General features: G+C 33.0%; 1 protein-coding gene across 5 annotated transcripts in view; it reads left to right on the top strand.

Annotated features, from left to right (window-relative positions):
- Positions 1-16,265, top strand: part of LOC126919558 (uncharacterized) — a 351,910-nt gene that overhangs the window by 266,940 nt on the left and 68,705 nt on the right. For 4 of the 5 annotated variants that reach the window (XM_050728960.1, XM_050728967.1, XM_050728952.1 and 1 more), the window contains one exon: positions 12,126-12,356. The exons of the other annotated variant lie outside the window; for it this stretch is intronic. In XM_050728960.1, the coding sequence (XP_050584917.1) occupies positions 12,126-12,356 (231 nt within the window). The remainder of the gene's footprint in view (positions 1-12,125; positions 12,357-16,265) is intronic. 5 annotated transcript variants of the gene reach the window in all.

Below are 16,265 nucleotides of genomic sequence, written 5' to 3'. Positions count from 1 at the left end.
TACTAAACTTATGTTTTCTCAAATTTGTCAATTTGATTGTTTATGCTTCAGGCGACTTTGTAAAAATAATGTTAGACTTGTTTCCAGTTGTGGTTCCAACTAAAAAATTGAAGATATTGTGCAACAATTAATCTTGTAGGGCGTTTTTCGTTCTGCAAATTTGGCTACTTCGACAAAATAATTGAAAACAAGTTCATCCAGGAATAAATTGTAAATTAAGGTCTGAAGATTTTGATGAAATTAAAAAAAAATTATTCGCTAAATAGAAATATATTTTATTAATCTCGATAATGAAATTATCGATAATGAAATAAATCTCGATAAGATATCATAATAATAATTAGATATATTAACTGTCGATACTGATATGTTTTAGAATTAATAATTGTTCGTAAATCTTTCAAACTTTTATGTCATTATCTTTTCTGTAACAAATGTTTTACAATGATACATACATCTGCCTTTCACAAATCTTGATATAAAATTTGATATACGCAATATGGCTAATAAATATTAACCAACGTATATGTATACTGCAAGATATACATTAGCTTGATACGTATGCTTTTAATCAAATTAAAATTTTCATATCTTGCCAGAGTGCAGAAAACACGATGCAAAACAATATTTACCTTAATAATTCAAGAAATACTAAAGCTACACGAAAAGTACAGCTTAAAATAGCTGGCAAATTTTTTTCTCTAGTAAAATAATTAATACTTTGTTGCGAGTAAGTTTCATACTGTGGCAACAAAATATTAAAAAGAATTTTACATAATTATATATCTATGCAAATGGGTAATTCGTAGCCATGGCTAACTATAAATAAACACAACAAAAGCATTTGCAAAGTTCAAGACAGCTATTAAAACAGTGTGTTTTAACCGGGTTTATTCCTAAGTGATTATCATGCATTTGCATATGGAGGAATTCTTAATAATCGCTTTAGGTACCATTAAATTTTTCAGTTATGCATATCATCTAGGTTAAGCAATGTGGAAAAGAAATGAGAGCAAGTAATAAAACTTCATGTACTCGTTCGTTAACCGTGCAATTTTAAAACCGAGCCAGATATTGTTTTTAATTATCCGGCTAACATAAGCAAAGAAATATGATTATACAATATATCGGAGACTGCGTATAAAAAGCCGACTCCAAGAGACGTTCATAATTACGTGAAATGTTATCAAAAATAACTTTAATTGCTATGACTCAATGAAACAAGTGCATAATTATTTTGAATCGTAATCGTACTAATGAAAGAACAATGATATAGATAAAAAAGAAAAACAGAATAAACAATATGCAGATAAATATTTGTCGGAAGAAATTCCGAGCAAAATTTGATTTTCTACAAATATATTATGGAACTCTGAATAATTAATTTTTCATTTCTGTTATCAGAAAGTAGTTTTAAATCGAAAATCACAAATTCGTACTATGTTGCTTTTTAAGCTCTGAAAATTTTTCAGATTGTTCAAGATATAAATGACGTCGTTTTTTATTTAATTATTATTTTATTAAAACGATCATTTACTTATTTCGAATAGTAATGTCAGGAACATAGTTAGTTATTAGTTAGTATTAGTTAGTTATATGATAATTATCGTTCATGTATTTAGTGTCCATAATAAATAGGTCAACGTAAACATTTATGCGGAACTACGGTATTATTACTTTCGCATTCAATTGATTCATTCATCAAACATTTAATTGAAATTCATATATCAAACTCTGAATTTCTTGATAATTTCGACTTCAAATGCCAAACTGTACAAACAAATTCATCCAACGCTTATACCGCGTTGAGTGCATCCTCGTTCTCGTTCCATCACGAACTAAATTCAACAAATCAAAATTATTTTAATAAGACTTTTCGATCGTAAAAATACAATTTTCATTGCTTTCTCTTCTCCGTTTTTAAACAAAATTAATCTAGTTATAAATGACCTGGTCTGTTCGATTTCCAATCTCCAACCAAATTGAACAATAATTAAAAAATTAAAATTATCTCAACAAGACACTTTGCAATCACTCTTCCATTGCTTCAAACAAAACTTTGCGTTATTTTTATTCCCCGTTTTCACACTTTATACATCAAACTCTAAATTTCTTGATCTCAATTTTCCATTTTCAAACATGCAATCAAACTCATCAACAAATCCGATTTAATTTAAGATTCTTCTCAATAGCAAAAACAAAAATTTCCTCGTTTCCAAACAAGATTTACCATCATCCTTCAAATTTCTTGGTTTCTGTGGTTTGCAATATTCAACCACACAACCGCATCAACAATGGAAACTATTCGAACAAGAGTTTCGAGTCAAACATTATTTTTCTTCGATCGCGAAAAATAAAACTTTGATTATTTCAGATAAAACCTTCCTTGCTTTCTGCTGATTTTCAAACAAAATTCACCATACTTAATAATTTTCCATCGTCGATTTTCCGAGACAAGCAGGGAGGTAGGTAAACGTTCTATCGCGGGTGACTTTAACAATCGATGGAAATTAATTTGATTGGCGATCGATTCGCGAAGAGGTCGATGTCGCGGCGTGAAATCGCGCGGGAACTCGTCTTAATAAGTTTTTAATTCGCGGAGTATTAGCATCGGTCGGCCGGTTTTATTATCGGTCGGTAAATTATGGTTTCATTTATTCAAAAGGTTGAACGCGTGAAAGGCCGCCGGCTCGGTACTTAAACGAGCTATCCATATTCCGGCGCACGTATATTTTAAATACCTGTATAATTTTCGTAGCTTCGGCTTGGTTCGCCACAGAACGCTGAATTAATTTCAACGGAACGAAATTTCCGCGTCGACTTTCGTCCCTTTTCCCTCGATGAAACACACGCGTCGCCTGCAAAAGTGTGATTTTCTCGATTTTTTCTCGCAGAAATCGTCGAGCAGCACGCGTGAAGCATTTTTTCCTCGATCGTCGTCTCCCTTGGCTTTTTCTTTTCGATTTTTCTAATCCCTGCTATTTACAGAACAGTTGAGTTAAAAAGAATTACTCGGCAAAGATCTAACTGCTGTAAATATCGACCGCAAGCGACAAATGATATTAAACAGATTCAGATTTACATGTGCACATTTAATTCTAAATCTGATCCAACGACAACTTCCGATATTTGCAATTGCCGAATTACCGTTAAACGCATTCCTTTCAGCTGCCCTAAATATAAAGAGTCCCGTTGCAAACTCCACGTCCGAGAAACTCTAAATGGAAATTTCAGTAACGGAAAACAAACGTCAATTTCGTCGTGTCATTTTAAATGACGCGGTGTTGTATAACAGGATTTAATCCCCGTAATATTTTCAATCTTCGTTGTCGTCTAATAACCACACATGCGCGGCTGATGCGACGTTAAAATCTACGGAAAAAAGAAAGATCTCCGAGCTTTCTTCTTTTTCTCTAATTATAATTGCATCAACCGTTCGCGTGAATTATTATATGACGACGCAAGAAATGAAAAGTTACGATTGTATTAAGTTGGCAGGAATGTAATGTCGGCTTTCGATTAAATTAAGAAAACCAGTCTGAAATAATTAATACGTCACGGTTTACGATGAAATTATTTTATAATTTAATATTAATTAATAATAAATTAAATGATATTAATGTTTATAAAACACTTGACTCACGTTCGAACTTAACAGTCCGTGTAGTTCGAGCAATTTTATTTGTATTTCAGCAAAATTAGACATGGAAAATGACGAAGCCTGTTCTTAGCTTAATCATGTTACACGAATTTGAAATATGTGTAAATGTAATTACCTGGAATTCTCTTTCATCTTCTCTGTTATACAGATACACCACCATGGCATTATAATTATTATCAGTCACTGCAAAATTATTCAACTAAGGGAAATATAAGGCATTGGTTCCATCTTTTAATTTAATAATTCTTATGTTGATTTATGATATATTCATCTTTTAAATTCTCCTCAACAGCGTTTTTTATATCGAATTGCTGTCGGTAGACTCTTTCATTGGAGAATGAAATGTTCTATCGTTAATGTGATATTGCATACATAATTCATATGTGATTTTCTCTTGAGATAATGAACTAATTCTATCCCTCGACTCTCCCCAAGTCTCTTAGGTCTCAATTCTGCAAATTACAATTTGATCGTGTCTTATCACAATATATGGTATCTACATTGGTTTTGTAACTAACGTCGGTTGCTTTTTATCATTTCCTTTTTTTTTTTTCTTAAATATTTTCTTGTCTCTCTGAGAGTTCGAAAATTTGAACTCGAATCGTTCAAATTGTCGTGTATGTTTTCTTTCGAGTGGATGTAACAGGATGACTGGGAAAACGGAGAGGATAACGGCAGGTGCTTTCCACCGGCGAACTGTTCGCCGAGGACGCGTTTGTTTGGGAAACGTCGATGAAGACGACGTGCACGGCTGAAAGGATTAGCTCGTGATCCGACGGTTGCCAGATGAGAAGTTGCGAGCGAGCGTCGCGGCCCGACGGTCTTTCGTCCTTTGTATTTTGTCGACCATGAACTCAGTGATAGTATCTTTCATCTTCTTCCTTTTTCAAATGTCTTCATCTACTTAACATCGTTCTCTATCTATTGGTGTTCATTGTGGATTCTTTGAACGCAGTATTTTTGTGCGCAATTTTTCTATGGTTAGGTTTTAGATTTATGCGTTGTCATATTAATTGGATATTAATTTTATTTTTATTGAAGTAATTTAAATATCTTTGATGACGTTATTTTCAGTACACTCTGATTTCTAACTAGGAAAATAGCTGATAATTAGGTTTATTTATTTTTGACAGACAATAGTATTAAAAAATTTTACAAAATAATAATTACATTCATAATAGTAATGATTTCTTTGAATTATGATGATATTTATTACTGGATGTAGAGGAAAAGTGGAGTCGGAATTGAGGAAAATATAAGCTAACGAATAAAATTACGAAGTATAGTCTGTTATTAGGCTTCTTTCGACAATAATTTTTACGTCAGTTTTAGATATTGAATTTTTATATCGAATAGTCTTATTATCTGTTTGAAAAGATAATAGAGATATCAATAACATTAATGGGGAATTATCTGAAAGGCAAATTAAAAACTTACTAATAGTTTGTTTTTAGCAAATATATTTTTCAGGGAAACGTGCCATCATTTTCGAAGTTCGTGCTTTTACTGCAAATTTCATATTGTTAAGTATTTAGTCGTTAAAATATTGAAATTATAAGTCGATTTTAATCCCTTGTCATAACATCATTTTCTTGGAAATGAAGATTTCAATAAATTATTTCATCGAAGTTGATTTAATTTCCATGGAGAGCATATCGAATCCACTGATATTGCATGTAAACTTATCAAGTTTAACATACGATGTTTCGTCTGCTCTTTCGATATACTATAAAACCTTGAAATAATCTAATGTTTAATAATTAATCATTCGTTCTGACAATCTCTTCATTTGTTTATTCTAAAAAATTCATACCTCTAAACATTTGTGAGAATTATCTTCGCGTGTGACTATATTTTTCATGAAGGGAACGACAATAATTGTGTACGTCTTATTGCAAAAAGAGGAAATTCGAATAAGTGATCGATAATCGTATTATGAGATTGAAAATCAGTTTAGCTGTAAAATACCGGTGTAAACCGATGAATAATTGAGGATTGCAGTTTGGCGTGAAAATCAATTCTAGTTGAATAGACTGTTTTGCCTTCGTTTCTATGCTGTTCCGTTCGATGCATACAGATTATTTTATCAATATTATTCATCGAAGAGGATTAAACTAGCGAGCGAAGGTGGAAAGGAAAAAAATAAATAAATAGCTTCGCTTTTACTTCATTTAACGCTTATCAATTGGCGGCGTTTGACGAGGGAATTTTCGAAGGGCGGCGTTGAATAAAATTTTCAATTTCAACTGATGAATTGAATTGGAAAACGAGACAATAAAGGAAGTTTAATTTTTTGTGAAAAAGTTCATTGATAATACCGCGATTGAAATTTCCAAGTTATTCATTTATTGGATAACGTATCATACACCTATCGATGACTTTTTAATTTAATTGAAATTCAATATGTTGCGGCACGTAAAAAAAGATATTTCACGATATCGAGAATGATTTTTATGCCCCTTCTTTTTGATTGGATCAACATTTTTTTTACTCAAAAGTTTATTACGTTATTAATTAGCAATCGCTTCATTGCATAAGAAAATGGAAAATGGTAATTATACATTTATCCATAAAATACAAGATATAACATAAATCTCTGCTATAAAATTTAATTCTCCATGGTGTAATGTTCACTTACGCGTAGTTAATTCTGCATCGATAGAAAAAATATTCTGCGAAATAAAAAAATAAAATTCATTTATAAAATGGATTAAGTAATACGTGATAAACACTCGTCAATTATATTTATTTGAAAAAGGTATGCGATACAAATGGATCGAAATATCTGACTCGTTGAAGAATACGATGTTATCAAGTGGAATTACAACATTAATAAATTAATACAATTCTCGTATCTGAAAACAAAAGCAGTTTATTTATATTAAAATGTATAATAACATGAAATACATTGGAAGTACACATCGCGTGTTTCCTCTTTCAAGAAATTTACGATCTACATAAATTTAAAAAATTCCTCTTTCATTACGAAATATGATATTATCGATTAAAATATCTAGGAGTCTCGTTGTAAACTCGTATTGGAAAACAATTATTGTAAATATATGTACTTTAGTAAATTTTCCAAACAAGACTAAGATTTAAATGCGTGCCCAAATAATTTCTCATTCGTTATAAAATATTAATGTAATGATCCATAAAATTTGAACAATTCGAGAAATTTATACAATTTATTTGTATTAAATAAATACCAAGTAAAAATATCTACCATCTTATTTGCTAAATTCATGATTTTATATACTGCGATTACAATAATTTGAATTATTTGTTGCAAGCATAATTTAATTTAACTCGGCTAAAATATTAATTCTACCGTAGATGAGATGATAGTATCGATTAAAACGCCACTTCGAAAATTAAGCTTCGACGAGGGAATTTTTTTTCCTATAAATATCTTTCTTTTGAATCTTTAATTTTTATTGAAAAAGTTTTCAAATATTTAACGAACAGTTGTATGATGTATAACAGTAGAGATAATTAATAAGTATCAGAGAACTGTTTTAAATCTTTTGAAACTCTAATAAATAAATTAGGTTTGACATAGAATTAAATATTAGACTTATTACAGATAATTATTAAAAATTCATTAAAAGACATACAATCAATTTTCTCGCTGACATACACACCATCCACAATTGGTGAACTGAATATTACAGTTGTGCAAATGGAGATATTAAATATTTGAATTTAATCACTGTATTTCAATTCAGAAAAATTGATCCTAAATAAAAGTTGATCTCATCTTGCGTATATTATTACAAACGTAAAATTCATTATTTATTATTATGAAATTTTATGAATTAGTTTATGAGAAATATCAATGAACTAACTCGCTATCATCACGATTCTCACCGAGTTAGTTAATGACAATTATTTACGATTGAATCGATTCAACGAATTTCTTCACAATTTTCTTGCAAAGCGCGCTATATTTTACCATATGATTACTATCGTGATTACTAAGTGATTGCGGATTTTGTCATTAGGTGATATTGACAAAATTCGCAATCACTTACTTGCCAACCCAATATAATGAAAAACCTAAAAAAAAACCTTCTTGCGTGGAAAAATAATTAAATTAGAAATTTTCTAACTTCTACAACCTCGAAATCGACGAATCGGCGAAAATCCTCTGATTTCGAAGCGAAGCACGGTCGCTTTAAATACTTAACATCGCGTTTGACGGAGAGTTAAATCGCTCTCCCGGCAAATCCTTCAATTGTCGAATTAACGCGGCACCGAGTACCTTGCGGCTGGGTTTAAGTTACGCTCGTCCTCCGCCTCGACGCATCACAAGTAACGAGATTAGCGACAAACAGGTAAACGCGTTCTGGATTCTAGTTAACGCGTAAATAGGTTACAGCTTCGTGGCAGTGCTGCCTTGTTTCATCCTTTCCTCCTTCTTCTCCTTCCAACACGCGTAAACACCACTGTCTAAAATTATTGGACTCTGAACTAAGTCTTTGGGTTTATCGCGTTAAAGGAACTCCTTGCATTCTCCTTTAACTCAAATCTGTCTATTAACCTTCCAAAGGGATGAATGGAAGGTAATATTACACTCGAAGATCATAGAGGAAAAATACGCCAAACGAACAAGAATTTAAAAATCGTTCAAAAAGTTCACTGAGACACATCACACGTGATATAACATCACACAGATCACGTGTTACATTTTCTCACTACGCAATTTAATTTGTTAATCAATGATTAAGTACTCTATCGAGCATCCCCAAAGCCACTGACACCGAAGTCCAAGATAGCGTGGCCTAATCTAAATTCCAACAGGTTCGAATTAAACGGAACCTCAATTCGCTTCAATCGTTAAACAAAGTTGCACGAAAGCTGGCAAAATCGCGGATCTGGGCCATAAAAGTCTCGTTCCAGCCGAGAAGTTATTGGTCGTGTTGCTCGGGTCGTCGCGAGGTGAGCACAAAGAGCGCGGCGCGAAACGACACGACGAAGCTCCTCGGAAACAATAGCGGAAAGAACGCTCTCGCCGGCCATAATTCCCTTTACTTTGTGTTGTGTCACAAAGTGCTGGACGATATAAATGTTTTCATAGGCGGTGAACGAGCCGTCTGTACGACGTTCACGCGAACTTTACACGTCGCGCGTCCAGCCCCCATAAACGTTGATATCGCGACATGACATTTCAGCGATTCAACGGGACAAAATTATTGTGCCCGAGAAATACTAATTTTTATTAGTTTTATGAGATTTTCTACTCTTTGGTTTTACTATATATTTTATTCTACAATTTACTCTCAATTTTTATATCCTTCGGTTGAATATTAATCAGTTGTCTGCGCCGAATATTCTACCGTGCGATGCACGGTGTTTGACAATGGTTGCCTGGCTGAGAAAAGCTCATAATTTTTATCATTCCACATTATCTAAGTTTCGTTCCGTTTTCTAAGTTTCTATATTTTTAAGGAACTAAAAATCGAATTGTGATTTATCCGTAACGATTATTTAAGTGGAACGATATCTATAATCTTGTCGTCTTAAAGAGCACAGCATAATGGTGCTGATTTCTAATTTAATGTTCCTTATGGTTGTAGAAAGTGACGTTTAAACCGTGTTCGTGCATTATAGATTTTGTACAGTGTTGTACAGTGAACTTAAAAATTAAATTAGAGAGAAAACTGCACGATGTAGCGCTCGATTTTCGCAGAAATCAAAGGATTAAATCAGAACTACATATAAAATAACAGTGAAACTTTTACCAATTCGCAGCAATTCGTATAGTTTGGTTTGAAACGGCTAGATTACATTTATACAAAAATTGATTATTTTTTACTGTTTCGGTCATCAAAAATTTGCAATCTTTCGGTACAAAACTTGCTGGACCAAATATTGTTCGTCGGTTTGCAGTTCATACGAACCTTGCAAGCTTCCAACACCGTCCAACACCGTCCAGCTTTGATCACCAGCTTAAAGCCCGATTCATACCAACGGCCAAACGTACGATCAGATCGCGATAAATCAAAATCGAGGATTTCACCGAGGCGTTCACACCGAAACCACCAGAAACAAACAAATCTCGTCGCAATCTCTCTCATTTTTATTCGTTCGCTCGAAGAAGGAACAATATCGTTTTTCGACTGTACTTTAATAAAAATCGCGTTAATTTTAATCCAGCAGGATATTGCATTAAAAATTATTACAAAGAAACGATGGTCCTCGATACATCGAATTAAACGCTCGTCCTTCATGTTCCTTTTCGAATGTTGACCGCGGCCTTTTGATCGCTAACAAACCGACGCCACGGTCAACAGATTTTCATTTGACTTATTACTGTGTATGTTCTCATTGGATTACGCGTACGTGTAAGCGATTTGGATCGATGGCTGACTCGCCGTGATCTGACCGTGCCGTGGTCGCTAGTGTGAATCGAACTTTAATCAAACGATAAAATCAAGATCGTCCTTTTTTTCCCCGTTGGGCCCCGCGATAGAGACCGTTGCCCGTGGAATTAATGTCGGCGTTACTCACGCAGCTATTGACCTCGTTGCGAATCCCTTTTGTCTCGACGATCGCGAGACGCGAGAGGATCGGCCGAGTGTTTTTTAAACGCGGCGCCCGCTGGAAATTCGACGGAACGGAAGTGGATGGCGCGAGGAAAGGGACGCTGGTGTGCGTTGAATATTATTGTGACGGTTGAATTGTGCTTTACGCGGAACGAGTGTTGTGTGGGTAATGGTTGTTAAATTGTGAGGCTGGAATTTTTGTTTTTTTTCTTCTGCTTCTTTTTTTTTTTTTTGATTCGTGGATGGATGCGTTTGAATCGAAATGAATGGAGTCAGGGAGGGGACGTTAACGCGCAGTTTAAGTATCTATTGTGTTGTGTTAATAGGAAGATATGAAATGTGTTATTAATGGTGACGTTAATAGAAGGTAATGCGCTGGGTTGAATAATAAGTTCGTTTGCATTTACTGAAAAGAGCATTTAATATCATTATTTTTAGATATCAAAAATTCACAATCAAGAGTGTATATATTATTTTGTTTATTTTGTTTTCTGTAAAGTTATTAAATGGTCTATTTAAATTTAAAACTTTCTTTCCATTTGTTTAATAATTTCTTGCGGAAAGAATTTTCTCAAAATTAAATTAAAAGCTAAAAGTTTTCTTTGAACATTCGAAAGTTGCTTTTATTTATGTAGTATAATTAATCGTTCAAAAGAAATGGATTTGAAAAAACAAAATTCTGTTAGTTCAGCAAATTTTTCTCAGTTAATCTATGCGAGTTTGAAATATTGCACATGGTTTTCATTTTGCTTTAAATGCAAAGAAATTTAATTTCGTTTTCTGTATATGCTTCATATTTTTGTAATATATTTAATATTATTAATTTTCGAATTAATATCTTCATATTTCCTCAATACACCACTGACGGTTGAACGAACTTATTATTCAATATTATACTTGTTTCTTAACAGGTATTTTTATAAGGTTGTTTCAGGAGCTGTGGAACTTTCAATTGATATGAGTAAATAGTATTAATAAAAATAAAATCACGTGCCTTTCGTTCTAGTATAGTTAAGACCATTTGAATTTTCGCTCTGCAAGTTGTGAAATTACTTCCTAAAAGAAATATTTATTAAATATATAACGATGTACACGTTAACGCGTATATCAGTGCAGAGTTGTAACATAGCAGCGAAATATCTGTAATCTGACATTTTACCTGCAAGATTTCTCAATTCGATAGAGATTGAATTAGCAAAATGTATTTTAAATGGTCGTCAGCAGAGTAGAAAGATTCGTGATAAGTAGACTGCGGATGTTTCAAACAAAAAAATGTACAAACTACGTTATAATATGTAAAAGAATCTGCAAGTATCTAAAATAGAATACTCGTGATAATGTTTAATAAGTGAAACAAATCTCTATTCAAATGATGCAACTTCAACTTACAGTAGATTTATCGTAACAGCGAGGGTAACACAGTTTTAAATAATCGTAATCGTTATACACAATGTCCCGGTAATTATGGTACAATCGAGAAAGGGGTGATTGTATGTGAAAAAATGAATAAAATTATTACGTGAAAATATAGAGGAAAAATAGTACGGAGATACATAGAGTAAAATTATCCATTTCATACGACATCTCGTTTCCAAGAAAATCAAGTTTGTAACATTTTTTCTTTCACGGTTTCGTTTCCAAGACATTCGACTCGTTTGATCAAAAAGTTGCTCGATACATCGATACACGCAAACTTGAGAAATGTTCAAATTCGATATTCTCGAAAACGTGGCTTCAAATAAACGAATGTTATTCCATGTATTATCTATCTTTTCATGTAGAATCACCGTGAATGAGTATCGATAATTCGTGATACATTTTTTCCTCGATGTAACTTGTTTTATTTATACAAAAGTTTTTTCTGAAATGTAAAGTGAGAAGATACGACTATAGTCGACTCGTTTTACAAATTTTAGGAAAGACAAAGGCGGTGCATTCCGATGCAGGCTGCAGCAGAACGTTGCCAGTCGCCTCGTCTTGGAACGGACAGGATGCAAACTGCAATGGCAATAATAATGGGGCTAACAACTTGGTAAAGAGGGAACCATTGGCTTCGGTGCCTTGTCAGGTTGCCGAAGTTTCAACTTCTCTTCATGCTACCACCACTTCCGTGAAAATCGAGCCTGTCCCACCGAAATCAGAAAATGGTAAGTTTTTATCATTGGCAATCAGTGTTAATTAGTATACAGTCACCTGGAAAAGTCTTGGTACATTTCTATCGCAAAAGGGACATCTTTATCGAAGTAAATTATTTGTAGTATAATAACATTTTACTTTCTAAGAAAGAATAAACAATGTGTTACAATAAACCATCTTTTTACAGAGACTAAAATTGTCTCAATAAAAAGAAATAATTAAATAAAATAGATCTTATCGTTAGTCGTCTGTCGTTATATTAAATGCATTAATATCGCGATGCAATTTTCTAGTATTTTATTTTTAGAAAAATAGCTTTTATGTTAGGTATATAAAGACTTGTGAGAATGGCTGTACATATCTCGTCTTTTGGAATTTTTTAAAGGCATATTTTGATTTGGTACATGAAATAACAGAATGAAGCGTTACGATAGTGGTTTGAATGATAATATGCATTTGACAAAATGCGTGTACGAATTCTCGTGTGTGGATAGAGAGGTATTTCTGAGCTTTGTTCGTGTAAGATTTGAAAGCGATGAAAGTGAAAAAGGGAACAAGTTATGAGAAATGTATGAGTGACATTCGCTGAATATACGCTGGGGAGTACGAATAGGTTTGACTACACGAATATAGAAGAATTTACATATTTGGTTGGACAAAGCATAGTTTTCATAGTCATCTCAATTTGCTTTAGATAAATGACATTGGTAAAATTATCTATTTTTCTCTGGAACTCGTGAATCATATCTAATTTAACAGTTGGGTAAGTTAATAAAATAAATCAGTAGGAAACAGTTTTATTAAAAAAAATTCTCTTGAAGTTAGAAAACCTCGCGTTTTATACTTCTCACAATTACCACTGAACTAGATGTGACGTTCCTTATCACATTTGTTCAAACATAATTGCTTCATTCGAGGCATTTTATGTGGAACTTTATCGCTAAATTTATCTGTGAAATTTGCGAATTGTCTACTGTCATATCGTCGGTATATTTGAAACGTGAAGCATCTAAAAAATTGGAAATTTCGAAATATTTCAAGGAAATGACTCTAAACGTGAACTATCTATATTCTGTAATTAATAAAATCGTGCTATTTTATAACCAGAATGTCACAGTTCAAAAACTATTTTAATCTATCTTTTTTAAATAACAAACAATATAATAAACAGTATTTTACTAAATTCCCTTGAAATTGAAACCTCCTACCTGCCATTACCCGAATCGTAAAAGAACAGAATTATTTTCATCGCTAAATGATCAAGTATTTTCTTCGAGTTACTTTTAATTTCCTACAGATTTTACACTTCCTTGTTGCGCCAATTTTCCAACAAATAATATGTTATTTTCAAACTATTTTACTTTCTACGAATAACGTTTGTAATTATCGAAGCATAAACTTGAGAAACTAAAATGGCAAGAAAAAGATAAAATAAGAATCAATGAAACACATGCTATCAAATTATACATAACGTAGATACTTTCATGTCGTAGTGCAAAGGGTTAAATGTGGAATTAATCGCAATTAATTTATTTTTTCACTTTGAATTTTTAATTACAAACTTATTAATAATAATTTTAATTATCCTTCGGTTATTATTTTACGTCGATTGTCGTTCTGTTTCTGCACTTACAGTTACATTTATTTATTAATATCGTTGGGAATTAGATGAACTGAAAAGAAATTATATTTTTCTTTTACCAATTGTACTAATTTCATATATAAAATAATAATATGATCTATAGTTCGAACAGCGGACTTCTAGAATGACGCAACTTGCGAAGTTGGAAATTTTTTACGCGAGTTTGATCGTTATAATATTACCGGTGATTGATGATACACTGGCGTAGTTTTTAATTGGAGTTTTGGCAAGTTCGCGATGCACAGGTTTTAATGGGTTGTTAGAGGGAACGCAACGAAATCTTTGATTTCGTTTTGCCGTTGGTCGTGAAACTAATTTGAGGGCCGTGAAACGAGTTTCTTGCTCGATATCTGGATTCTGCTTTGCTTAAAGTAATTCCGTAAGGAGTTTCAAATAGAACTGTTCGTTCAATTCGCGTGGAAAGTTTTAGGTCGCTTCAACGCGCTATTGTATCCGCTCGAATTTATACCTCGTTAATTTACTTTGCTACCCTTGCTGCTTTGTTCGTAAAATAATCTATTTGATTTTCACGATTAATATTCGAAGGTGAGAGAGCGTATGAAATATAGCAGATGAATGGATAAAAGGGAATGGAATAAAATTTCAAAGAACGTAGAAGAAAGAGAGTTTAACTAGGCTTATTAATCCAATCCTATTTATTGCAAGTTTCGTTACGTTTTATGTAATATTACATGGTTAAGCGAATTTTGATACAAAGGTAATTTGTAAATAGAAAAGTTACTATTACAGAATATTTTTATACGATTACCTGGATGGTTACCTGAAACAGTAATCATGGAAAGAAATTCATTTTTTCAATGCCAAGTTAAAATATTTTTTACAAACCAATATTTTTTCGATTTGAGTAAGTTAATAATTTTTTATAGCGAATATCGAAGTGCATAAAAGAACGTACGATTCTAGTTAAAAGACTATTAAACAACTTTAGCTGCGATACAGTTATTCCTGCCATATTATAGCCTCATCTATGCTGAATAATTTTCGTTAATAAAGATTTCTCATATTTCCAAAGGCAACAATTTTAAAGAATATTCAACAGCTAATTCTCATCGGACCACCCTGTATATATATTTATATATAAATTATAATGTAATATTTATAACAAAATAGAATTGTGCGAACGTTTATGAAAACCAGTATAATAGTTGCAAAAGGAGATTTTCCTCAGAATTCGTAGTTCCTTCGAACCCTTTTCTTTCTCGAGCTTCCAGGAAAAAGCGATCGGACAGCTGTTGCTGTGCACACGAGGCGTGACGTGGTCGTATCGTAATTAACGATCGTAATTCAAGCTGCGTGTTATCTTTCGAGCGTCTTATCCCGCATGGACGTTTCTCCAAGACATTATTCAATAATCGAAATTAAGATCCACAGGAACGATATCCAGAGCTATTTCGCGTGGGTCTCGGGCGACTAAGGATTCGCGAACGTTGTTAGCGTTATCGATTAGCGCAATTAGGACGGGAATACCTGAGTCGTGTGCCCCTGGCTGGATAATAGCGAGTTTTTATCAATGGCAGAATTTTACTGCGACGCTGTCGGGCATGTAATTAAGCGATTTACATTTGAACGGGAGGTCAGATCGTTTGCACTTATCGGAAAGTTTGCCTCGTCGATTTTCCACTTTTTTCCACGACATCGTTGCTAAAATGGTCGTGAAAATATTCCTCGTTTCGTGCAAGTGTTGTTTGAATAAGATTTTTTCGTCTTTTCTTTTCCTCCTGCAGGGTTTTACACGGTGAACCGAGCAGAGTGCGAGAGAATTACAAATTTTTAGCGTTCAGGGTTTCGAGGTGGTTTTGGAAATACTAAAAATTGTGTAAAAAAAAAAAAAGAAAAAGAAAAAAGAAAGAAAGTTCAGCTTTCGATCGATTCTCTCCGAGGTGAATATTTGATGCGACTTGTTCAGAAATTTTATTCGATTCTATGAACATTTGGTATGTTCTCGGAGTTCTCTCTTCTTTTGTTTTATTGGAAATGTTAAAATATTGTCAGTTTCTGACGTAATAAACGAAACTCCACGTATACCCTCTAAATTGGAAGTTTATTGACATTTAACTAGATTCTGACGTTCATGCATTTATGAAAAATTCAAAGGCACAAAAATACGCCGAACATATATCATAAACGGAAATGTACAAAGTATCCGGAGTATAGTACTGGTATAGTACTAGTATGACATTTTAATGGACGAAACAAATCTCTGTGTGGGTTCCAGTACTCTGATTGTATTCAAGATGATCATCGTAAAATGCATAAA

The sequence above is a fragment of the Bombus affinis genome, chromosome 1 (genome assembly GCF_024516045.1).
Source record: "Bombus affinis isolate iyBomAffi1 chromosome 1, iyBomAffi1.2, whole genome shotgun sequence".
Taxonomy (NCBI): Eukaryota; Metazoa; Arthropoda; class Insecta; order Hymenoptera; family Apidae; genus Bombus; species Bombus affinis.
This window is presented reverse-complemented; position numbering and strand designations above follow the sequence as displayed.